The sequence below is a fragment of the Bombus huntii genome, chromosome 13, assembly GCF_024542735.1.
Source record: "Bombus huntii isolate Logan2020A chromosome 13, iyBomHunt1.1, whole genome shotgun sequence".
NCBI lineage: Eukaryota > Metazoa > Arthropoda > Insecta > Hymenoptera > Apidae > Bombus > Bombus huntii.
In genome coordinates this window covers 3074404-3101515 of record NC_066250.1, presented here as the reverse complement: position 1 = coordinate 3101515, position 27112 = coordinate 3074404, and the positions used below count along the sequence as shown (strand labels likewise).

Below are 27112 nucleotides of genomic sequence, written 5' to 3'. Positions count from 1 at the left end.
AAAGATGCAATTTCGTAGCCTCGGTTAGGGGGTGTGCTCACGGTAAAATGCACGTACGCAAGTTGGCTGGCATCGTTATCGTGGAAGGTTCGATAATTGAAAACCCTAGCCTCCCCTCGGCTTCGTTCGCGTACACGGTGTTCCTATTGCTCGCGCGAGCAGTACCTCGAATTATCGGTCATTATTCTCCGTACAGTACCGTCGTCGATGGAATTATTCATCAAATAGAAACGTAGAATTCCGCTTCGTATTTGAACTTTTCCACGAGTGAATGGGGCGATGGGGGGGAGGGGGAGAGCGGAACAATTAAGAATGCAGGGAAACGGTCGGTTTCTTGCGAACGAGGACATTCTAAACACGAAAAGACGATTCGTGCGATCGGCTCGTGTGTGTCGTATGGCGTGACGATAGAGCGCCGTGGTTCGAGGCTGCAATTTGGTAGAGAGATGCAGCCGGTGCGTGTGGGTTTACCGGCGCCCGCTTGTGAAGCCGCTCGTATGTGTGCGTTTTCCATCGACCATCATCGTATCGCTGGAAGGTTCGATAATTGAAAAGGCAAGACTTCTCTTCTCCGGGGTTGGTATCGTCGTTGTAAACAATATTCCTCGTAGAGCGCGCACGAGCCTTGAGATGGTACGTCGAATTACCGGCCATTATCGTGACGTATCATCGCAGCCAGCGTCATTCACCGGGACCATCATGGGAAAGATGAACAATACTCGATCTGGTCAACACCTCGAGGCCTTAACGTGCGCCACTCGACTAAAGTGGAAGACGATTATTAACGACTCGATTCTATTAACCCGACTACTTTCCTCCGCTAAACACAATGCAACATTTTTTCCACTGTGAAATTGCACGCTCCAATCGGTTCCTGCGCTTACCATCATTACGTTAGATATATCCTCTTACGCGGGGGGTTCCTACGAATTTTCTCTTAGCCTTTCTTTCTTTTCTTTTCTTTTTTTTCTTCTCTTACGTCTTTCAATCGCCAATCATTATCGTACGCGCGTCAGAGCGCCGCAAACTGGCGCCCTTCTATTTCGCGTGGCAAACACCTCGAGGCTCTCGATCCGATCTCTCACCACGGATGGATCCACTAGGAAAAGAAGCGTGGCAACAGCAGGGAACCCCCGCAGGGGTGCCAAACCCCCGCGGAGTCGGAACCAAAATACCAAACGTTGGCTCGGCTGTCCACCGTGCTCGATGATTTATCGACTGCATATTATACGTGCCATGAAGCGCGAATTTTTTACACCAGCGCAATAGTATAGCCGTTTATCGAGTTCACGGTCAGAGCTCCAGAAATGATTTCTCGCTCGTTAACTATCCTTTTAGAGAACGCTTATCGCGTAATTTATTAGATAGATAATATCGTGGCAACGAAAGAAAGCCCTGTCATCCTTGATGTAACGCTAAATAACGATAATCCTACGATATAATGGTGGCTGTACGATATCTGACAACAAACTGGTACCCTGATAAAAATGTTGGAGAGTTAGCTTTTTATAAAAGACGCGTTGACTCGTTTTGCCGCGAGTAATTATCTCGAGTTCCAGTTCTATCCGCGCTCAACGCGGAGACAGGGAGGCCGCTTCTGGAAAGGCAGATTACCTCTCACGACCAGTATAGAGCAACGACCTTTTCCAAGGCCCGTAAAAAACTTCCGGTATACCCTGCACGAGAAACACAGCGGCGATTTTCCCTTTAGCAGATGCATATGACCGAGCTCGGAGTTCGTTCGCGCCTCGGAAGATCGCGTGTTGTTCGCGGCCGAAAGAGGAACCGGCGAGTTTTGAGCGATGCCTGGGATAATTGCCGCAGTTTACGCAGGAATGCCACCGAATCGATACCGAGTCGTCTCTCAGACTGCTAAAAAGAAATTGTAAAATTATGTATATTCCAGTTGGACGTACGACGTAGACACGGATTTTGGCGAGGTCCGTACAGTACGTTCGAAAAGCTTCTGGTCTGATGATTTATTATTTCACGTTCCACGTAGACATCTCTCGATATTTTTCCGATGCTTGCCGAAAACTTCTTTTGGGATAGGAAAACTTCTTTTTTATCGACGTTAGAAATTGGAACGCGTCGTTTTCAGCGAGAAGAAATATTTCTCTTTTCTTAAAGTCGCAAGTTCTCGGAATGAATTCCATCCGCAATTACTTTCAACCTGGAAAAGACGCAAGATTTGCAAGCTAACTGATTCATGAGATACGAATTGAAACGCTATTGGTTATGATCGTTATATCGCTTTAATTCCGATTAATATCACGTAACGTATCTCGGTGCGTAATAGTACAATTTACCTCCTCTCTAAACAGCATCGATCCACGAACGTTCTGAATACATCGTGTACATTATCGACCGGCATAGATATATACCGGAATAAAAATATCATAGATATTTCGTACATTCGTCTAGACGTCTGCAACGAGATAGTTCAGCTGTATCCAGCAGCATCCAGTTGTGCACGTCGTAAACAAGAAACGTCGTAAACGACAAATTATTGCAACATCGATTTGCTCGACTTTCATGGTACCTATTGCCTGGTGGTACATTGGAGCAAGTAGATTTCCAAACGTGTATCCACGATCAGACGTTGCGTAAGGACAAAACGCAGTAGTCGAACGAGCGAGGAAACCGGAATAGCGAACAGTCTCAACGAGATCGGCTCAATTTTCTTCATTTCGCTCTCCCCGCGTCCTTGCAAACGGGATAATTTGCATTTCGGTGCCTACGTCCGTATCGCTATCGCGTTCCTTCCCTACGGGAACGAATTATCCTCTTTCGACGCGTTGCATAACGAAACCCGCGTTTGTCCCGTTAGACGTACAGATTGGACGCTTCGTTAAACCGAACACGGAAACCCGCTGAATTTATGGGTAACCTTCCGAAAATAGCTCGGCCATTAAACACGGTGTCATTGATATTTCCTCTCCGAACGTAGTTACTTCGTTCACCCTTTTTCCCGCGTTTGAAGGGGCTGCTGCAAATAACAAGGCAGCTAGATTTTTCAATAATTTAAACAAGCCGACAAAGAATCGATTTAAAATTAATCAGCATTAAATCATTTTTTTCAAGCGTAAGTTCGTAATTCATAGTGAACCGAACGTCTCAGACGCAAAATTGATCGATTCCGCTTTCGTGAATATCAATTTTATTGCCACAGATATACGATTAACGTCCAATTCCCAAGAAATAAACGATATACAATACCACAAATTTATCTTTTCTAAGAACGTGTAATAACGTGAGTTTCAAGGCAAGTTTTCAAAGTTACGTTCGTAGATTTATTTGTCAATTCGCGAAGTAAGATCAACATGGTATCTAAACGATTCAACTGATATTCGTAGTAGAAACTTGTGCACTTTTGAACACGAAACCCATACATTTTTCTCTTCCAATAAAAACAATCTGTTTAGCTTCCGTAAAACTTTCTTAACTTACCAGCTATCTTTAAAAGACGTGACACGCCTCTGCAATTAACCGTATCTATCATGACCACGTCTTTGCACCTAACGGATAGTTTTCGTTTTTAATTGCGTCAATTACGTACAACGCGTCATTAAAATCCCGCCGTTCATTCGTACAATTACCTTACAATCAATAAGAAAATCAACGAAACTGTGCTATACCGCGTTCCTTCCTCTGTTCTTCGTTTGAAAAACGCGATTCGTCAAATCGCTCGACCTACGCATGTAGACTCGAGAAGAGACTGTTACACCGACCATGAATTTTTATGGGGGGGAAACGGTTTCCGAGTTTCATGGGAATAAAGATGGCCATAAATCTTGGCAAAGAGCAACGCCTTTCTCTTTAAGAAACTGGATCGTCGTCGTCTCTCGTCGGTCGCGCGATTCGTACCTGCGACGAAGGTCAGCTCTAACGATCTCGAAACCGAACGATCCGTTCTCCGGTAATCTTCTGGTACTCGCGAGTACTTATACGTTCTGCTGCCTCGACCTGATGGTGTTTTCGTACGGACGATAATTTATTTACGAGTGACGGGGGTGAATATAGAGCAACCACAGCAGACTCCCACGGCTCGCTTGGCCACTAAATCGCGAAACAATAAATCTGAGAGCGGAGTCACCCTCTTTATGGGCCTCTTATACGGGGATGATGTCCTCAGGGGGTTGCCTAATATGTCACAGTCTGTTGCAGTACTCTCTGCTATCGTCGTGAACGAGGGTGGATTCGCGCAGGACCACGATTCCTGAGGGTTACGCCCGCGTGGGGTTAGATACGCTTCTAATGGACTGATTCAATAGCGACGATCTGATAAACTGATCCCGCGGTACACGCGTCTTCGACGATCGAATTAAACGGATCGCCGTTTTTCAATTCATTCATAATCAACACCCTCTGCGGTTTAGAATCAGATGGGTGAAGCTTGGATAATTTTCAATTCAGGCAGAAATAGTTCGATGAAAGTTGAGATTCAACGACGAACAAACAATAGGATTTCTAATCAAATTGGCAAGATCTTCGTCGATCGAATTAAATTAACGACGTTGTATTAACCTGATAATTCATTTTCCACTCTTTTTCCATTACATCATCGAATTCTAGTTTTCGATATTGTAACTACGAAAGGGAATTCTTGAGAATTCCTTCCATTTGAATACTTCAATTTTAGGAAATTTAAAGGAACCGAAGTACTTATAGCGTTATAGTAAACTATTGTTTGGTATCTAACGGGTTAAAGAGGGTTAAACTCGTAAAGTTCGAGTAATTTTCAACGGGGCGAATAGTTAGGTTTAACGACGGGCAAATAACAGAACTGTTCACAGAATCGTCAAGGTTGTTTCGCAAATTTTCCATGGCACGAGTACGTGGCAAATTAAAGCAGCGATCGTATCGCCGCGAGATTACGTGATCCTCGGAGTTTTGTCACGCGTTTATGCCTCTTTCATCCCGTGTAACTCCTTTTTAATAAGCCATCGTCCAGCAGAGTCTAAACAAGAGCAGTCTGCGTGCTTCCGTGGAACTCAACGGACTGTTTAAGTTAGAAACGATCGGGCTTCGTGTAACACGTTTGCCGTAGAACAACCGCTATCGGCCGGGAAATCGCGATCATTACAAACGAAACATGACAGCTGAAAAGTTATTATAATCTTTGGCGGTCGGGTTAACACTGGTCGATTTGCATAATCTCGGTACGTGGTGTGGCCGAGCCGAGGAAAAGCTTCTCCTCGGTATAGAGGCATGCACGCGCTTGCGTACGTCGTGAATTTACGATATGAAAGCACGATGAAGCTATAAATCGCGCGGGCTCTCGTAGAAGACACGCGAACCAATTTACCCGAGATCCGGCTGAACGCATCGTTTCGTCGATAATCGCACGCCCAACCGATATTCTCGCGACACCAAACCCGTGTATCAATTTTCAACGCATGCGAAATCTTTGCCAATTATCGCAAAGACGCCATTTCCTTTAACGCAAACGTTGATTAATGCGCGCCTCCCAGAACCAGATATCGCGGCCATTTATCAATCATTTCTATTATGCGGCATTCAAAGCATTCGGGAAAAACGAATACGAGCTTCTTACAAGCTAAACCGATCAACCGCGTTCTTTATGAACTCGTCAATTTCATTATCCAAGCACACATATAATGATATTTTGAAAAGCAAATTTCTAGAAATTTATTTAACTCGAGGTTATACTTTTACGGATGGAAAACATGAACCGCAAACGACGTTCTTCCTTGTCTTGATGTCTGACGTTCTTTTCTTGTTATTTACACGCTGTATATCGAACATATCTGAGCAAACGATCTCGGACATCCTTTATTCAGAACAGCAACGAACTCTCAGCTGCAGGCAATAGAGAAAACGAAGACTCGATGTAGGTACACGGAAAAGATAGGAAAATTGGCTGGGTAAATTACGCGAACGTTTATCAAGCATGTCCACGCGGAGCAGGAAAATTAAACAGTCTCCGTGGTCCTCTTTAGCGGTTTCCAGCAACGCTCCGTCCACGTAATGTCTATAATCGTTACGCGTGTAATTCATAGCCGGAGAAAGCGCGCGTTTCGCGTCTCTTCGTACGGCGTGGTCGCTAGCCTAACTGTTCTTGATTTATCCTTACGAAGCAAATAATCGGATAGTGACTAACTTGTGTAAGTTTTCCATGGATTTCGAGCCGGAAGCATTCTATCGTAAGGTAAATACGATTAATACAAGCGATATAGCGAGGTTTCGTTATGAAATTATTAACAACGTAGTCATTTACACGTAGTATCAAGTGAACAAGAAGAAGACGAACAAGCACATGCAATATTTCAGCGAAAAGACTCGAAATACGAACGAATGTGCGAGCAACCAGATTAAAAGAACTTTCGAGAAGAAACAATCTGATATTTTAGTAACAGCGATACCAATTTGCCAAGCTTAACGTTTCGCTTTATGAACTTACCGTATCTCTATGATCGAGCATACTTTCCGCGAAACAGCGCTACCAAGCACGGAGAGAATTCTATCCAGGAAGATCGCACGAGGGTTATTTACCTTGTCGAATTATTTGTAAGGCCGATCCGGCAACCGTTTACTTTTTGCGCAAAGCGTATTACAACCGCGTGGACGATGCGGCGGCGCCGAGATTGGATCCTCTCGAGCGGTTCGCTTTAGCAGCACCTGCGTCCGACGAGATGAACGGGTTCACGGTCTGCCAAAGGTGATTTAGTGGCAGTTTGTTGGCGTAGCGCCGTCAGTAACACTTCGGACAAGCCAGCAGTGTACGTGTATTACACGGGCCGCGCGTACACACGGATGTACTCTCGAGAGGATTCTGCTAAATTGCCTCGACCAGCCGCTTAACTCGCGCCACGTCGCTCTCTCAGGCTTCTTTCCAACCGTCAGACCGAAGGACGATTTTACGTCGCGGTTCTGTCGCGTGTCGACCCGCTCCACGCGAAAAGATGGACGCTGTCGACGCGAACGATGGTTATCGAGGACCCTCGACGAACGCGTATCGATTAACTCTTTCGATGGCTGTTTATTCCACACACAGCATTTTGAATACGCATGTAAGATGTTTGGCGCGTGAAGATCGTGGAAGATAAACGTGGATGGTTTTAATAGATATGCTAATGGTTTTTAACCATCGGGTAGCGATCAATTACTGTTAGTGACGTTCGAACTGGGAAAAGTATATTTTCTCGAATATAAATCATCGTTATTGATGGGTAAAGTCTGCGGTGTAAAGTTGACAGTTTACATTGATAAAGTGCTTTTATAAAGCGACGTTTATCTTTTTATCATAGATCGCGAGAGCAGAGTTATAGCTAATCAACGTTGTCGAACTCGTGTCCTTTGAAATTTCCAATAATTTGCTCGATCGGAACGTCTAAATACAAAAAGTTACGATTGATCGAAATTTCCGATAGGTGTTGAGAATTGTGGATCTTAATCGCCGAAATAAATATATAGGAACACTTAGATTACACTTGGAATTGATATCATAATAGTTTCAGATTTATTTAATATGTGATGTACAAAATCTTCGTCGATATACATTTGCGCGCCTCTGAGCACTCTGTCTCATCTTCTTATACCACACTACTAACGGAACAGTTGCATTCATCTGTTTTACGAGACACACACTCTACCCGTACACTCGTACTCGTATATGTGTGTCACTACTACGCGGCTGATCTAGTGTAGCACACAAAATTACACGTATCTCAATAATAGGAAATCAGTTTTTCCGAATATCTCCTTAAACGCGCGACGTGGTTCCGAGAAGCTTCGATAGAAACCATAATCCATCTAATACGAGCAATTTCCCTTTGATTCGACGTATCTGTCTCGTTAAAGTGTTTCCAAAAATTCGGACGTTTCTCGTGACGAGGGGACGAAATTGGCAAAGCCACCGTGAGGACAGGTGCGCGACCATCGATTCGTGTAATCGACACGCGACCACTACCTTACATAGTCTTTATTCCTTTGACGAAGCGGAAGGCGCCCGTTTCATTCGTATCTCGGCTAACTGTGGAAAAAGAGTGGAAAGAGTCGTTGTTCTTGGTCGTTGAAAGACAGTCACTGACGCTGAAACAGTGGACGAGCAACTGTATCGTCCAGGTCCATTTAGATTTAGCCAGCGTTAGGTGTTTACGAGTTTTTAATTGAACGTAAATATTCGCAGGTGCAGCTGGTGGAACCGCTCCACAGCTCGTCCACGGATCTCCGCCGCAATTACGAACCAACTTGCGTATATATACGTATATATGTATATCGAGCGTATCTTGCTTTCAATGTAAGCTTTCGTCGTAAAAGGAGCACTTAGGTTGTTAGAAGTATGCCGCTCGGTGTAAATTTATCGGCTCGCGCGTTCGCTCGTTGGCGAATTTCGCCAAGTACCGTTCACCTTCTTGGTCCCTGCGCCTCTCGTAAAACGCTGCGCGACTAAATTACGACGGGCACTAGCTGCCTAAGACCTGTATCAACCGGCGTTTCGCGAATACCGCGAATAAATAATATCGAGCTCGCGCAGGTGAGAGCCGCGTGTGTGGCCACCTGAAAGAAGCCTGCCTTGTTCCATCCTCTTCTCGCGATTCAACCCCTTATTCTCGAACGATTGATGCTGCAAAAGCGACGTAAATAGCGAACGCCGGGCCATTTTCACCTACCGGAGATTCCACGTAAGCATCGTGGAAAATAACGTTTCGTACCAAGTTTTCATTGTATATTGGTACAAATCAATTTAATGAAGTTTGAGAAAATATAAGGAGTAATCGTCGTTCTTCAAATAAGATACTTAGTTTCATGTGCAATGGTATCAGAAAAATTCTGACAACCCAATCACGTTCCTAATGTTTTCTAATGTTCCTAATATATTGGTATCGTAAGTTTTACTATCGCTATTAATATTACATGTAGTATAAATATATTATATAGCGTAGTACAAGTTTCACTAACAGTATCATTACGCTTCGCGCAATCTTCCTGTTCACCGCGACGCTCTTTATTCTCGCAAAATAACAGGATCGTTGATTCATGAACAATGAAAGTTCAACGCTTTAATCGTTAATCCGGCATATAACCTGGAGCAGCGTGTAAACGTCGATTGTATCAATCTCAGAGGTCGTAGGGCGATACAAAGGCTCCATCGTCAGGGCGTTTGGTGACAGGCGATACAAAACCATCGTATTCTGAACGATGGTCGAACGATAGGTCCGTCAAAAGGTTCATCCATCAGTCGCACGTCGTATCGTAGTTGTCGAAGACTGATGATTCCCGCCAGATGTTGCGCGACATAGCACAGCCTTGGATAGACCCTTGCATGAAACGTTTCGCAGGTTTCGTGGGTCCATCGAAACCCTATCAAAATCCTGGTTCAACCGGTGGATCATTTAAATGCTAATATTCGGTTAATTTATCGTTCGTACGATTGCCTTTCTCGGCTGCGCGGTGACGCTACTTACTTAAACTTTCGTAATTGAAAGAAAGCCGCCGACTAGGACCACCGTGGCAGTGCTGGTGATAAAACGTGGAATATACGGGAACGAGAAGCTCTCGGAAGGCTGATCTAGGAGCCGAATAATATATCGAACGATCGGCCACGCTGGTCTACCTGGCCGAACAATAAACACGACTATCCGACCCCGCCCCTCGCGCGACTCTGGACGCGAGCGCGAAAGATCCTCGGACAAATGGCGTGGAAAATATTGTCGTTATAGCCGGGCCACTTTGAAATATAGGCGGACCGACTTCTACGAGATGACTGGACGCGACATCGATTAAGGCAGAGGTTGCCGTTTCCTAACTTGGATGAAAATTAACAGCGGTCCCTCAGGCTGTTGGTTTCTTGAACGAGTCGCGATTTCTGTCTTGATTCGATGGTTTCCGTTATGGCTTTTATAATATGTACACCCCCATGTGCACATAAGTATTAGGATAGTTAGAAGATGAGGTAAGCTTGTAATATCATTAGGAAGTTATTTCAGTATAATTAAGGACCTTTGAGAATTACCATCTTGTTCCAAGACTTAGATTAATTCATTATCGGTGTCGTTTGTTTGCCAGGAATAAATATTTCCAAGGCGTTTTATATTTATAGTGCTTCAAAGCGCGAGAAATCTTCATGAGGATATTGTACAGAGAAAAGTGAAAACAAAACGTAGGAATAAACGATAGATAGCAAACGGGGAAGTACTCTGCACGTTGATGTAAAATTCGTTTCCGTATCTCCTACAAAAAAAAAAAAAAAAAAAAAGAAAAAGGAGAGCAAACGACAAGGAAAAAGAAAAAAAGAAACGTAGGGAATCTTTAATATCCTCGTAACGTTAATTTAGTCGAACATTGAAGCTGGCTCCTCGAGCAAATGTAAAGTTTTACGTTCGTCAGTCCTTTAGAACGGTCAGTTAAGTTTTGCTTGCGCAAGAGGCGAGCATCGCCTCGAATAGGAGAAGGGTGAAACTGGCCGTAGACACGGAGGAAATGAAAGACGTTCAAAACGGGTCACCTTTCCGAAATTAGAAGCGTTCTAAAATGAGTAAACGACTAGCCGGGCGATAGATCGGACACTTGGCCGCTAATTGGCTGCAGAATTTTATGTACCACTAAATTACTCGATGCAAATGCGATGACTTCCGTCCCCCAGATCCCAGAGATATTCCAGAAGCACGCGCAACAACACGCCGCTTCCCGTAACAGATTTACGCCAGCCTCATTATCCTAATGAAGACGTAACGTCTGAAAAACGAGCCGCGATTTTTGTCGAAAAGCAATTGCTCTATCGACAAAATTTAAAGTTTTAATCACGCAACGTTTAATATCACGCGTCCCTTTTGTTTCACTGTTTGGATCCGTTTGCTGATTGTTCGATTTACCGACAGTTTCACGAAAACTCGACGTAAGTAATCAAAATCCGTTTCAATGGATTATTGACTTCGATATCGAATCGATTAAAACCCGTGGACCTCGATCCCATCTCCAGAGCGGGGAAAATCGAGAGGATCGATGCTTCTCGTGTTTTTTGATGACATTTAGTACGATCATTTTCTCGTTTCCTCTCGGAGACCGAAGTCAATTCGATTATACAGAGGAAGGAACGCTGTCAGCGGGAAGCTATTGCCTTGGACTTCGGCTCCGCTTTAATCTGTCGTCGAGTTAACACGAACCGGGCGCGAGTCCAAGAGGATCGAAGCTACCGACGCAAAATCGCTGGGTACCGGAGGCGATAAAGCGTTTAGGGCGGTCAAACATACTCCGTTTCTTCGTCAAACGTATACTCGGCCGAGGATAAACGGCGTTAACTGGCTACGAATTATAACAAACTTGTAGTGCGCGATTAATATTCCGAACAGCGACGGGTGACAGATTTACGAGTGTTAATGAATCGGTAGCCTGGCCATTTTTCTCCCTGTCGTTTCTCTTCTCTGCGCTCACCGACCGATTTCGATCGTGGCAACGTTCTCCGAGACTTTCGCTCCCTTTGCTGCGCTGCCCTTTGGTTACGTGGGTGCCCCGTTCTATACCCGGAAATCATTAGGTCCAAGGGCAATTTGAAATTTGTCGAGGGCCTATACGGAGGCCAAAAAACTCGGTGGCGAGCAACAACACGATGGAAGAGAAAAAAGCGAGGAAGAAGTAGAAGAAGAAGCAGCCTTCTCTCTGTGTTCCCTCCGGTCGCTCGATAGCCGAATAAATTTGGGCAGCTCCCTGTTTTGGCCCCGGGCCACGGTTACAGCGAGGTAGACTTTTTCGGATATACGATCGGACCTTTCGTAACGCGCGGCGCGCACATCGGACAGACGAGGGACGCCGCGACCAGGGACGAAGGGCGAAACAGAGATAGCCGAGTCGCTCTCTCACGATGGATTTAATTAAAAAACATAATTTAGAAGGGAGGATAACAGGTAGCTGCCGCCTGGTGGGAACTAACGGAGGCTCTTCTTGGTCGCGGTGCAGCCTTGGTTACTCATGAATAAAATTATTAATCCCGTCTCCCGACCAAAGTTTCTATCGTGTCCGATGAGCTTCTCTATGTTTCGTTTCCCAATAGCCGTGCAACAACGTCCACGAAACCTGATTCCACGATGTCCGATCATGGAAATTTACCCTCTTTCGAATTCTCTGAAGTAGACTAGCACGATCCGCCATAGTGAATCTACCGTAGTACATAAATTTCTTCCCTTAACTTTAACGTAAGGTATAGAGAATCGCCACTGACACGCGATCAATTACGAAGGAATTTGTTCTAAAAAATTCATTCGGACTGCGAGATGTAAGAGCCGCTTGAAAATCAAACACGCGAATCTCATCGATTTCGATCGATCAAAAATAATGGATTCTACTTAAATTCCCCTTTACGTATCGGTAAACGTATAAACGTGTAAAAGACGTACGAATTTCTAGTTAACGTTAAAGAAATAGAATAAAAAAGGAAAAAATGACTGCAAAATCTTCAAAAATAATGAAATAATTTCTCGTTCGGTCGATATGTACACGTAAACAGCACTAAATATGTACAGTGGTTCACATTTTGCAACGAAGAATTCTTCTAAAAGTTTCTACGTTTTATTTTCATAGTATCGATACCGAGTGTTATATAAATAATATTCGTGCAATCTCGTCGATCGATAAATACACAGTTGAGGACTCTTGAGAAATCGAATCGGAGAGAACAACGGTGTTTTCGCGATGGAGAACACCATCCGCGAAGCAAATAGTGTGTAGGAAGGAATAATAAGTTCTCCGCGCTCGTAGAAGGGTTCGAAAGCGGTAGCGGCGTTTTATCGGGTGAAGTCTGCGTGTCGGAGCAGTTGCATGCGGAGGCCGATAAACAAATAATTAGCATTAGAAACGAGGCACGATATCATGGCGATCTCTCAGCTCGCCACGTATCCCAAAGGGACGCGTCGAGCCGAACCAGAGCTGTAACGACGCCGTTTACCGCCATCAACCGCTGTATTCGTGGTCCGTACACGTTCATCTTTTTTTCCTCCTGTTGGCCGGAGGAAGCAATTAACAGAAAATATGAAAATCTGGCGAACGACGTCGGTCGCAAGCGCGCGTACGCGTCTCGTTTTAATTTAATCTCTCGCGGTCGCTTTTACTGCCGCGCCAAGTTGTTACGGAAGAGCTTATTTTTACAACCCCGCGCCAAGCTGCTTTTATAGGAACCAGATCGATATTAAGATTGCGTAGCAGTCCGTTTCCCATGGCGGAGCATAGCACAGAAGCGAATCGCTTGTGAAACTTTACTGCGCGGTTTATGAGTACTATTTCGCGAGCGAGATATCAGTCCAACTGCCAGCAAACGAAGATAAGTAGCGACACTCGGAATTCATCGAGATTCGTGAGGAAACTCGAAACTATACGCTAGTTTTGTGACTCGAGTTCGAAACTCTCGGCATTCGAGTGAGCTGTAATTCGGATAAATAATTTACGATATCGTGGCGATGTAAAATTATTTTTATGCACCTAACGATAATACTGTTGAATTTGTACTTAACTTGGATGTATTTTACCAGGTTAAGCTTCTTAATAAAGTAAAATAAAAATTTAACCACGTATTATAGTTCGAATAGCATCACGCGCCGATACAAAATCCCGATGGATCGAGCGTCCCTCTAATAATCTGGAACGAATACCGCGATTCGTAGGAAATGGGAAGATCCTACGGTATTGTCGGTATTGATAGCCTAATACTCGTAAAAACCAGACGAGAAAAACATGACAAGTTTACTTTTGTGAATCTTCCCATTTCTACGATACTTGGTGGTTTAATACGAAATAGAAATAGTTTAATGCGAAATAATCGAAGGAGGAAATAATTTGATAGATCTGGGATTTGGTAATTGCTGTTCTATAGAAAATGACCAATACGTCTTATCGTATTTTCCTATTTTCATAGTCTACGCTTATTTACGTCGTTGAGAAACTCTCGAAATCTGCGATTCGGAAAAACGAGCGTACCGTTTGGACGATCTCTCTAAAGAGAAACGCAGGTGGATCCAATCAGAAGCAGCTCGAGGCAGGTGCCAGTGAGGAGCCGGTGGTCAATGCCTCTCGAAAACGACCGACGCTTTTTACACGGAAACCAGCGAACACCGCCGACTAATTTCGCGTCCAGCTCTATTACCGGCCCTTCTTTTTCGTTTTTCTTTTTTTTTTTTTATTTTTTTGCCTCGATACTTTAATTGTCTTTTCGGGATAAGAGAAAGAATCGTGTCGTTTCGATCGGAAATATACGAATCCTTTGGAAATGTATTTGGATAGTGGAACCAAAAACGTCTCCATTTGTGGTTTGATGAGGAGAGAGGGAAAGAAGGTTGACGCGTAGACGTCGGATGCGGTTTGCCACACGCCCAGTTGCTTCGACACCCTACGGTTTACCGGGTTCGCACCCTCGCTTCAGCCGACCGTTGTGCGAACCCCGCGTTCAGCTGTCGCGTGGCTCTTGCTTTCGCTCTGACACCCACCGGTTCCGTTTTGTTTCAGCCGTTCACCAACCCTGTCGCTTTCTCTTTACGTCGTCTATAGCCGAACGATTGACTCTTTTCTTCTATACCTTCAATTATGCGTGAGAATGTTAGAATTGGAATACAATCGCTGGTCATTGATTTCGGATCACGTAAAACGCTTATCCTCTGATAATCTACGCATCTCTATACATTTCTATGGCTTCAATTATTAATAACGTAATATTCTAAATGGCAAATTGTCTGTGACTGATCGAATTATTATTTGATACATGGACTCGCGCAATTTATATTATCGTATGCGACACCGTGGTATTTCTATCGTTTCTTCGAAGAACATTCCCGTGCTTATTTCCTGTAATTAGACAATTCATGCAACTCGAACGTTATGCAAAATCTATCAAGCCCGATAACATCGTTTGCTTACTCGTCCTTCTTCGTTATATTAGGTTGCCCGAAAAGTTTCTTTCGTTTCATAAGGTGATAATAGACGAACAACAATTTCTGTTTTATATTATCTTATTGAATTAGGTGTGATCCATTTCGTTCTATTTCTATTATTATGTTCGTGCATAATTCAATAAACTAATATAAAACATCGTGCGTCTATTATTTCCTTATAAAACGAAAGAAACTTTTCGGACAACCTAATATTATCGTTCGATGATTCGAAATCAATTTTTATCAGAAATTTCAAGCGACTGATAAAGTGACGAGAACGTAGAACGTACGATACCAGGCCATATCTGCAAGAACATAAACTATGATCTCTAGACAAGAAAAACATAAATGTAATTATTAAAATTAAAATTATTATATATTACATCATATAAAAAATTCATCCAGCGTGTTCAACTGCACCAAAGAACTTGGAAATGTAAAAAATTCTACATTAGTATCGACTCCTAAAATCTCTCGAGCTCGTCTACTCCAGGATATCGATGAATCTCTTCGAACACGTGATGAATTCCTTTCGTTACACACGTCGAGCCAATTCGACGCGCCGTCCCCTGTTCACTCGAACGTAAGATTCGCGCGAGAAACATCGACAAAGTCGATTCGTCTACACTGTACGGCAAACGTACCGACAAATTCTTCGTTCCCTTGGCACTCTACTTTCCTGTTTCCTCGAAACGTTTGACCCGCTCATTGTCGGAACTTTACGACGACCTGCATCTTCGAAAGGACTCGGCTGGTGTTACGTAGTTCTCGGAAGATTGCCAGCCAAGAGAGGCGAGGAAGAAGGGAGACGACGATGCTGCCTGGTTTTAATTTATGCGCGGCACAGCCGAAGGCGTTATTAGTCCTAGCTGGCTAGGATGGGCGTGACGTCACGCGGCTAAAACAAAGGATTCTAGCCGTGCCCAACCTACGATGGCTCTCTTTCAACTGTGCCGACAGCAAGCCGCGAACCTGAGACGGATCTCGCTCGCAATCCCGCGCTTTCGGTCTTATGCAGACGAGCGATTCTTCTCTCGCGCGTTGACGCTGCGCGAAAGTGGAATTTTTCCTTTCGACGCTATACTACCATAATTGTAAGTTGCAAAGTTGATTTTTACGTGAAAATAGCATGGAACAGGCGATCGAATTTCTGTAAAAATCCTCCGTTCAACGATAACGAGACTGTGGACTTTTATGCGTTTGTGGGAGATTTGGCGGTTCCAAGTTGCATACAAAAGTATGCGAAATATCGAAAGCGTGGTGCTCGTTACGATACCTAGCAGGTAAAGCAAGCTTCTGCTTAGACTTCGTTTCTCGAATCATATTCGTAAAAATGTGACCGAAAGAAACGTCCGACCGGCGAGCAACGAAAACGCGGCAAATCTCGTTCATTTACGATCGTCGTACGTGAGACTTTATCGCTTCTTTCGTTGCCACGATTCTACGATTCGTTCTTTCTATTCGCCTCACCCGTAAAGCTGTCTAATACGAGTCGCTGGAGTTCGCTAGAGCAAACGAAAACGTGGGCGCGCGAGCCTATGTCGCCTGCGTGCGTAACATGCATAAAACATAAACGATTGGCGAAGAATCGCGACGATCGAAAGACGACAGGTATAAGCGGAGACGAGCGAGCGTGTATCGGCGACTGGAAGGCGCCTCGCGCTCGTGCATTGCTAGCACGAAATAACGACTGCTTTTCGTTCTGCGCGATATAATTACAGACCGGTGTGCCAGTTAATATCGTCCTAATCGATAAGCCTATTAACGCGCTTTACGCGTTCTCGTTGATCTGCTATCACAACGATCATCCACCACGATATCATCCACTCTTCAAGATAAGAAGTCTGACATCGCGAGCAGATCGATTTGACAGGCGTTGACGCGATATACATGCATCGTATCGGAAACTCGCGACCTAAACAGCGGAGACTACATTATCCGGTGTAAGTGGAACGAGCATTTTCTCTACAGCGGTCGCGGAATGAGCGAGGATATAGAGTGAAGAAAGGAAGGCAGAGCAGGCTAATTGAGAGACGTCGTTGTCTCCACCAGGCCACTGTCATATCGTTCCGCCGGATCAATACGTAGCCTGCCTACAACCTGCACTCACGAAGCTCGAAGAGGGCGTGGCTCGTACACCACCGGCCGAGAGATACTCTCTCCCCTTCATCCTCCTACTTCCCTCTCTTTGACTCGTCCTCTCCTCTCTCCCTCTCTCCCTCTCTCTGGTACCTCTTCCTTCTTCAACCAGCTTTCTCACCCCACAGCAGCAAAGAGCCGAAAGGACGAGGTCGTCTTCCACCCCCGTTGCGGCGAAACCGCGGCGAGCAAGCGCCAAAGTTCGTCGCCACCTTGCTATTCGTCGACGCCTCGAAACGAGAGCCATCGCGTTCTCGACTCTCCCTTTTCCAGGATTGTCCTACGATAACGCTGGGGATTAGGGGGCCGACGAGAAGCTTCGGATGGAAATTTTGAAACGACGCTAACGAGGCTCGATACACCAGCTCCGTCAAAGAGTTCCGACAGGGTGAAAGAGTCGACGACCCGAGCCAGAACGACTCCGAGATTTTTTTAAAGAGCGGAACAGGAAAGGAGCTCGCCGTTGACCGCAACCGTGGTTATTACCCTGGCAACCTTGCCCGAAGTTACAGCACGGGGTGACCACGGATTGGTAGAGCTCTCTCTCTCTCTCTCTCTCTCTCTGTCTCTGTCACGGTGTTGCTCTTTGTCTGGATCGTCGAAGGGTGCGCGCACCCGTTGTCTTTGGTCGGTGTTGGTGCAAGGTTTGAACCGCGTGGGGGCGTGTCGCCTCGATGGCGCCGGCTGCTAATGGCTGCGCGGCCCGCCAGACTTTAATTTCCTGCCGCTTCCGCGGACCCTTTGCCTTTACCTTTCCACGTCCGAATCCGCTTCGGACCCTCGCCAGCCTCCAGCCTTTCGGTAGCCACCGAGGCTCGCTCGTCTTTCCTTCGCTACTCGAAAACGACGTCTCGATAATTTGTGCACGATCGACTTTCGCCGTCGGAGCGGCGTTGAAGTTGGAAAAACGCGAGGTACAAAAGTCGTTAGGGTATAGGGCGCGCAAGATTTCGTTGTTGTCGATCGTGGAGCAAGGGAAACGAAGGTAGACGATGGAGTGGAGTGGAGTCGGGCTTGACGATAGTTTCGGGTAATCTTGGATCTCTCTCTCCTAGGATAGGACCGGCAATTTAGTGTCATTATATATCCTCGGGGGAAGCCTCGGTTCCGGCGGCCGGTGGCGAGCGAGCGCGGTTTCTTTTTTGGGTCGATTTAGCTGCGATTATGGCCGCATCGAGCGTCCGGTGGATTTCGATATTACGAGCTGCGTTACCTTGAGAAAGCGTCTCAATCGAGCGGGCGATTTCGCCCGGGATCGATATACACGCGGGCGCCTAATTCGCGAAGCCCGCCGAAACTCGTTATTATCGGCTTGCGTAATCGTATCGGAAGAGTGGATCGTAATTCCGAGGTAACACCTGCTCGGGAACGCGTTTCGCCGTAATAAAATCGTGGCCAGCGTGCCATGCTGTACTCGATCGATCGATCGATCGAACGAACGAACGAACGATCTACCGAAGAAGAATTGGACGGAATCGAGTCGTGATCCGTTGGTTGTTTTTTCTTGTTTCAGGATCATCCAGGTTTACGAGGTACACCGTTGGCGATGCTCGCGGCTCAGTGCAACAAATTGAGCAGCAAGAGTCCACCGCCTTTGGCCGATGCGGCGGTGGGCAAAGGTTTCCACCCGTGGAAGAAGAGTCCGCAGAGCAGTGGCAGCTCGCCGCAGCACTCCGCTGGAAGCGGTGGCGGTGGAGGCGGAGGAGGTGGGGGAGGGGGAGGGGGCGGGGGTGGAGGAGGAGGTGGATGCACAACGACCGGAGTCAGTCAAAGACCGGCGGCGACGAGCAGCGCCGGCAGCACGACCGGCGGCTACGCGAGAGCGCCGGTGACTTCCTGCGCGTCGACCGCGCCTCAATACGGCAGCGACCTGTACTTTCCTGGAACAGCGAGCGCCCAACCGGCCGGCGATCCGCATCATCATCAAAGCAGCCTGCTCGGTAAGGTCGAGGGAGCGACCTTGGGCTCGGTGTACGGCCGACATCCGTACGAGTCGTGGCCGTTCAACGCGATGCCGGGCGCGACACACGGCGGTATCAAAGCGAGCGACGGTTGGTGGGACGTTCACGGGGCCGCGACAGCCGGCGGATGGCTGGACGTCGGCAGCACGGTCGGCGTCGGTGTGCATGCCGCGCAAATGGCCAACTACTCGGCCGACTACTCGACGAGCCTAGCGCTCGCGGGCAATCATTTGCTGACCACCGCGACCACCGCCGGCCACAATCTCCTTCAAGACACGTACAAATCGATGTTGCCGGGAGGCCCTCCCGGGTTCGGTCTTCACCATCACGCGGCCGCGACGGCGAGCGCGAGCGCCGGTGCCGGTAGCCCTCAGGGGAGCGGCGGCGGCGTCGGCGTTGGGGCAGGCGGCGTTAGCCAAGCCCCGTCGCCGCGCTCCCAAAGACGCTACACCGGACGTGCGACCTGCGACTGTCCGAATTGTCAAGAAGCCGAGAGACTCGGTCCGGCCGGCGTACATCTCAGGAAGAAGAACATCCATAGCTGCCACATACCCGGCTGCGGTAAGGTCTACGGGAAAACGTCGCATCTGAAGGCCCACTTACGGTGGCACACTGGTGAGCGACCGTTTGTTTGCAACTGGCTTTTCTGTGGCAAGCGGTTCACACGTTCGGATGAGTTGCAGCGGCACCTTCGAACCCACACCGGCGAAAAGAGATTCGCCTGCCCGGTCTGCAACAAGCGGTTCATGCGCAGCGACCATCTCGCGAAGCACGTCAAGACCCACAGCAGCAGCAGCAGCAGCAGCGGCAGCAAGGGCAAGGGGGGAGCGGGGAGCTCGTCAGCCGAGTCCTGCTCCGACAGCGAGGACAACGGGAGTCAGCAGAGTCCCACTTCCAGCTCGGTGCCGCCGCAGCCGCAGCCGCCGCCGCCGCCGCAGCAGCAGCAGCAGCAGCAGCCACCGCAGCAACCGGCCCAACCGGCTCAGGCCCAGCACCAGCAGCAGCAGCAGCAGCAGCAGGCTCTGGTGGCGGCGGCGGCGGCGGCGGCGGCGGCAGCGGCAGCGGCGGTGGCGGCGGGCCAGGACACCACCAACAACACCACATCCCAGACCACCACCACCACCAGTCTCGGCCATCAGCCGACAACGCCCATGACCCCAATACAGATGACCCCTCCACCTCTGACCCCACACCATCCCCACCACCCGCATCTCCCTCCTCTAATGCACCATCCGCATCATCACGCAACCTCCGTCCCGGCGGCGGCCCACCACCCGCACGCGGGGATGAGCATGCACTGAGCCCGGTGGGGCCCGGAGCCGGTGCCTGCAGTTCCGCTGCCGCAACGGCCCTGGGCTCCCCCCTATCCTACCCCCTCAACCTGAACCTCGTCCAGAATCACGCCGCTGCTCACCAGACCATCGCTCACCATCACGCCACCTCCACCTCTGCCTCCGCAAACACCGCTCCTACCCATCACCAACACCAGAACCATCATCACCATCACCACCATCACCACCATCACCATCAACACCAACACCAACAGCAACAGCACTCGCGTCAAAGTAATTCCTATTCCGTGCAACAGAATCCTGGCACGCCGGGGACCGCGCAGACTCCCTCACCCTCGTCCCCCGCGCCTGTACATAGTCTCTAGGTTGACGCGTCGCCACTCTACTAAGCCCTTCGTTCCATCGGCCGCCCATTCTCTATCGCCCCTGCTACCTGTATTTTCCCCTTCGGTGGATCGGGCAGCGATCCTCTCGAACGGTGCTTCGACTAAACGACGCTCGTTCCCTCCCTCCCCCCCCCCGACCTTTCGACTTTTCACGCTATTCGTCGAATCCGATTTCATTCGATTCTTCGTCTTTCCGCTCGAACGAGTCTCTCTGTACAGTAGCGATCGCTGCCTCGTCCACCGATTCTCTTCTACTTTCTCCCTCGTCCTTTTCTCCTCGTCCCCTTTTGTCCACAGTTCGAGCCTTCACCCACGCACCCGAGATACTTACCGACTCTCCGTTACTTGTAAATACTTATACATAGCGCGTGAGAAAGATATTATATTAATTATGCGGTGTAATGTTAAGCGGTGTAAAAAAATTCTATATAACGCACTGTCGTCCTGTATCATACACTGATACGTTCGTAGACACACACACCCATACACACTCGCACGCACACACACCTACACACTTACACGTACATCCACGTACACACATACACACGCGCAGAACAATTAAAGAAAATGCATGAAAGACGTGTTGCGCGCGTGTCGTATCGTTCTCGTGTTTGTCTTCAACCTCCCCCCCCCCCCCCGAGAATTTTTGGGGGGCGTGCGATCAGAAAACCGACTCAACGAACGTCGCGCGTACGATTCTCGAATCGTACAACATTCACAGATTTTGCTCCGAGCAGGTTCCAAACGTCGCGAATCCTGAAAAACCAGGCAGGTTTCATCGTATCAAAGAGGAGACCGTAAAGTACTATATTACGGTCGTTTCCCCCTTGGATTGCGTTTGGAACTTGAATCTCGGACGTGATTCACGCGTCGATCGACGAACTCCCTTCGATCTTGATATCACTATATTATGGATTAATTATTATGAATTAATTAATTGATTAATTAATTAATTATTAATTATTATCATTAATTATTATTAATAATTATTATTGATGTATTATTATAAAAATTATAAATTCATTTTAAGAGAGATAAAGAGAAAATAAACGATGCTTTTGTGAGTAACGATGTGCCTGGATGATTCTCTCTTCGTGATCGTGTTTCTCCACTAAACGTCTATCGTCCCTTAGCTCTGCCCCAGCTCCTGCTGCTGCGACGCTTTGGTGAACCCGTAACGCCGTCCGCGGAAGACGTCCTGGTTGCGTATCGCATCCCCCTCGCTTTCCATCGACGAAGGATGCACCTTCAATCGATACGGTTCTATCGTAATCGGCGACAGAGTAAGTTCATCAATTCCAGTCGTTCTCATTGTCGGCCCTCCTAACGAGTGACATCTGACTTCGCTCGTTTTCGATCCATCGAAATACATATTCGATTCGCTGATCGCGATTTCCGAGGAAAGTGGAAGATTTTCGGGTCACCGATTACGTCGAAGTTTTCCGCGTTGGCAGAAAAGTAGTGAGAGTTAACCAGGAACTGGACAAATTTTCGAAAATCAGACTTCAAGCGAAGAAATTTCACTGTACAGTGTGGCAATCCAATTTCTCCAAGTTGAGTTTTGTAGCAAGAAAATTTTGGAACAGAAAACTCGACGAAAGTATAGGAATCTATCGTAGAATTGGGAATTGAATTGTAATATTTAAAGAAAATTAAGAGAAATATCGTTGATCGATTATTTTCGATCTTTCAAGCCGATTTTCTCAAAAGTAAAATTCCCAACGTCATTTCGTCTATTCTAATTTTGCATCTTACTTCGAGCCCTAACTGTTAAAATCTCTCTCCACGAATGTCTAAATCGTCTAGGTAGATAATCAATATTTTTGCAAATATTCGTGATTACGTTTCGTTTATCGTTTATGATAAAAATACATTATATTTTCGAACGTATTTTCTAAAATTACAAGAACCAGAACATGACCTGTAGTAAAGACTTTATCTCTAATCAACTATGCCAATCAACAGACCGATGTTTCTCATTAATATGTGTAATAAAGTTGAGTCAATACGTTCAATAAGCAATAGAGCGACACGAACAAAATATATCTGTAACTTGAAAACTTAAAGCTCAGTTTATTCCTCAGCTCAGTACATACGACGTTTCTCAAAGTGAAAAAATCTACCGCTGTACATAGTTTCGACTAAATCGTTGATCCGAAGGTCTCGCACTCTCCTCGTTAACGCTCTGCACGCGTTCGACGAAACAAAAGATTAATAACTTAGTTGCACGCGCAATTTGCATTAAAATTATTAGCCAGCGGTTTCTCCCTTTGTCGGACCGCGAACGAAATCGGCCGCGGCGGTTCTCTTTTTCTCCCGACGATCTCCTTACCGTGATTAACCCGAAAAGGGTTTTTATCCACTCCCCGATATATTCCTGTTGGCCTATTTCTGCCGGTCCAAAGACCGCTCGCTACGTATCCGAGCACTCGCCGTTATTACCGAGGATGACTCGGCTTGTTCGAACCCTGGCCCGAGCCCTTCCTTCGCTAATGCCTAAATAATGACGTATATACGCGACATGCAGCCTTATAAGCTTCGATAAATTTAATTACCCTCGGTTCCCGACCGCTACGTCCACGCGTAATTTACTTTTAATCGCGTGCTCGAAGAAAATCCACCGAATCGAACTACATTTTCTATAGCGGAGCGTGGTAAAAACGGATCGCGCGATTCTTCGTGGTTCGTTTGAAAGGGACGAGGTAATTAGATGATAGAGAATGATCCGTGCGGAGGAAATTGAACAATCTGACAGTGACAGACGGTAAAGCCTCGTTTACGTTAATTCAAGTAACTTTGAAACATGATTTATTTGAATACTATTTATTCGACTCGAAACATTCCAAATTCTTTCTCTCGTCCTCGTTAATCAAGTCACTTGTCTTCCACTACGTAATTTGAAAGACTTCGCTAATGTGAGTTTCTTGTTTTACTCGAATTGCAACGTGCTTGCGAGATTCGAGTAAAATTGAAGCGATATCAACCACCTTGAAAGGGACGGAGCTTGATAAATTGTTATTTTCAGTAGCGTTTCGTTGATCGATTAAGTATCGCTAACTGATGCCAACTTTAACGCACTTCAAACTCCATCGATCAAGTACGTAAATCTTACCAATAAGTACGATCGCGTGCAAGTACTTTCCGCAGTCCTACGAAATATGTACTTTCTACGTTCATCTTCGTATTCGTTCGAAATTTTACCAACGACCATTGTACCGTGATCGTACGCGTCACATACGAATCTCTCGTACGATATGTCCAAAAATATTCCTATAAACGTGGAAATACTTAAACAACCGTTGTTTGACTTTGAGCGAGGCATAACAGAGTCCGGTAGCGAACACTCGTTTTACGGTACGTTCTTTAAATCGGATCAATATGGCAGAGATTACGAAATAAGATCGTTATGCAAAGCAGTAGCAGAGGGTTCGAAGCATAGAGACGCCGCGATCCGCGGGGGGTGCGGTTAATGTTCGAGCCTTATACAAGCCCAGGGGATGGCTTTTTCGGTAATTTAACCAACGAGGGTCGAACGTTTGTTATTCAATTTGCGACCCCCTCGGTACCAGCCACTGCTCTCCTTTTCTACCCACAGATCATCGCGCCTTTACGACCTTCGCTCTTCCAACTCGACGACCATTTCTCCTCCGTTCGGATACGATCGTCGGTATGTTTGCCATCCTCCTACGTATGCACGCATTCGCTCGTTTCCTTCGCCTGCAACCACGCAGATTATCCCTAATGTTGCGCCATTAAGACTACTAAGCCAGATGTACAGAAATCCACGCCATGAGGATTTTCAGCTACGGAGAAGGGGAATTCCGAATCGAAGCAGAAATCGAAAGGTAAACGAACGGATTTACATATTTATATTCAGATCGTGAAATTTTAGATATTCTGGGACTTTAGGCGGTGGAGATGCATTTCATTTTCAACGCTTTATTTCGTTTCTTGTATATGGTGAATAATTAACATAAAGAAACAAATTAATAACTTTGAAAGGTAATCACATGTGTTTCTTTCTGCCACAGATTCCGACAAATAAATCGAGTTCCTATCTACACAGACAACTAGGCATTTTGAAAATCGATTCGAGATAACATTTTTCTATTTGCTTTGATATCGTCACTAGAAATTTGATGTTTCTTTTTCTACTAAATTCTTGCCATGTAAAAGTGATTCGACGAAATAAACTATAGATAAGTGATACAACGTGTTTTTATTAACAGCCTCTTTCTACATTCTCTCCTATCGCTCCACTCCAGAGAAAGAAAAAAACAATAGCAATCACGATCCAACGCACTAAACGATTTACTTAAAAATCCATTCGTTCGCGTCCTAAGAGCTTTAGATTTAAGAGGACTTTTAAACATGACCTATACCCGCGTATTATAAAACATACTGATCCGCGAGAAGAGATAAGTATAATCGAGGCAGGTATGACAGGTAAGTAACGCGTAGCGCTTATGTATCAGGAGAATGCAATGTGTAAAGCGTCGACACATAAAAGCCATTCGACAAATGTCTCAATACGATAATTGTTGGAAAAATATTTCGAATGAAAATTTTCGAAATCGTTTTTTTTTTTTTGTCTCAAAATTAAGGATTTGTTTTGGGAGAACACGATGGGCAAGGAAGCGAAATCCTTTCGTAAAACGATTCTCCTGATACAGAGCACATTTTCGAAAAATTTTTCAGCTGCAATTTCTCGGACATGAGCAAAGACTTTTATCCCAAAATTGAGTATTTGTATCAGGGGAATGTGATATGTAAGGAGGTGGTTTTTGACTCTAGTCGTCAGCATGCGGTATATTTCGTTCTGTACTTATCTGTTAATTATTGACCTGTTTATATTTACCTGTTAATTATTTATCTGTTTTATACTGCACGTAAATTGCGATATATTATGGGTATTCGAATTTTGTAAAATTAATTTACATCCAGCAGATTGAGGATATTCACGAAAGCTGTATTAAATAATGAACGCGTTTATTCCATAGAAATACAGGTGTTTATATAAAGTAATACAAAGTTACACAATTGCTATAATTACATTTTATATACGTGTATAATTGTGTTAATAATTATATGTTAAACGTTAACAAAAATTATAAGGAGTGTTACATATTTTATTGCGTAACGACAAATGGGACAATTATGGATATTACCTTTTTACATGAATTCCTTACGGAACGAGATTCGAGGAAATACTAATTTTAGATCGAATGTTGTTCTTTCAAGTCTTTATCCCTTTTAATGTCGGCTACGAGCAAAACAGAATCAAGGCTTAGTGGCCAGAGAACTAAGAGAAATAGAAAGGACAATAATGGTCGTTAGTCGAGGAAACAAGTCGAGAAAATTTGTACAAATTCATTGGAACGTGGATGAAATTAATTTATTTCGTTAATAGTTTAAAGTAGGAAAATATTTTTGTTTCCACGCTTTCATATTATATTGTAAGTTGAAAGCTACGCGTCATACTTCTAAGAATTTACGGCCAGTTGGCAAAACAGGACAGGTCAGGTTTAGTGACCAGCGAAATTGGAGAGGTGCAAGGGATAATAATGGTCGTCAGTCGAGGAAACAACACGAGAAAATTTGTACAAATTCATTGGAGGATGAAATGAATTTATTTTGTTAATAGTTTAAAATAGGAAAATATTTGTATTTCCTTATTTTTATTAGTTGAAAGCTACGCGTCATATTCCTGAGAATTTGCGGTCAGTTAGAGAAACAAGGCTTACTGGCCAACGAACCAAGGAGAGAGTGGAAGGGACGATGGTCGTCAGTTAACGAAAGAACCGAGAATATTTACATAGATTGATTGAAGCGCGGATAAAATTATTTTATTCGATTAATAGTTTAAAATGAGGAAATATTTGTATTTCCTTATTTTTACATATTATATTATTAGTTGAAAGCTACCCACCATACTTCTGAGAATTAGCGGTCAGTTATCAAATCAGTGCTTAGTGGTTAGCGAGTCAAGATGAGTGGAAGGGATAATGGTCGTCAGTTAAGGAAAGGACAAAAGGTCGAAAAAGCCTGGCAGCAAGTATCTTTGACCACCCTACGAGTCAGCTAACAAACCTCGTAAAACTAACGACTCGATCTGGTTCTCGAGAATATCATGGTTTCGTGTTTACAAAAGCTGGCCCGCCTCCTTTGCTTCTTGTTCCTTTTGCAAACTGAACAGGGATGCAGCGTGTCGTTTCTCCCATTGCGACAAACATTTGCAAATTTAATTAAACTACCTTCTTTCGTATTGTCTGCATCTCCTCTGGTTGAACGTACGCTCTGAGTTGCTGATGGAATCCATGAAAAAACTGAAATACAAATTGGGGGAATTTGTGGGAAAAGGATCCATGAAACAAAATTTAGCATCGAGCAAATTTTACAGTAAAACTTCCGCTTCTACTTTTCTTTTTTAATATTAGGCAAATTTTATTCGATAATCA

At 45.5% G+C, this 27112-nt stretch overlaps 1 protein-coding gene across 2 annotated transcripts in view; it reads left to right on the top strand.

Moving 5' to 3' along the window:
• The window catches only part of LOC126872544 (transcription factor Sp9), a 57455-nt gene extending 35378 nt beyond the window's left edge, over positions 1-22077 (top strand). For both annotated transcript variants that reach the window (XM_050632628.1, XM_050632627.1), the window contains exons 2-3: positions 18529-19591; positions 19660-22077. In XM_050632628.1, coding sequence (XP_050488585.1) covers positions 18562-19591; positions 19660-20633 — 2004 coding nt within the window. In that variant the 5' untranslated portion in view covers positions 18529-18561 and the 3' untranslated portion in view covers positions 20634-22077. The remainder of the gene's footprint in view (positions 1-18528; positions 19592-19659) is intronic.
• The last annotated feature ends 5035 nt before the right edge of the window (positions 22078-27112 follow it).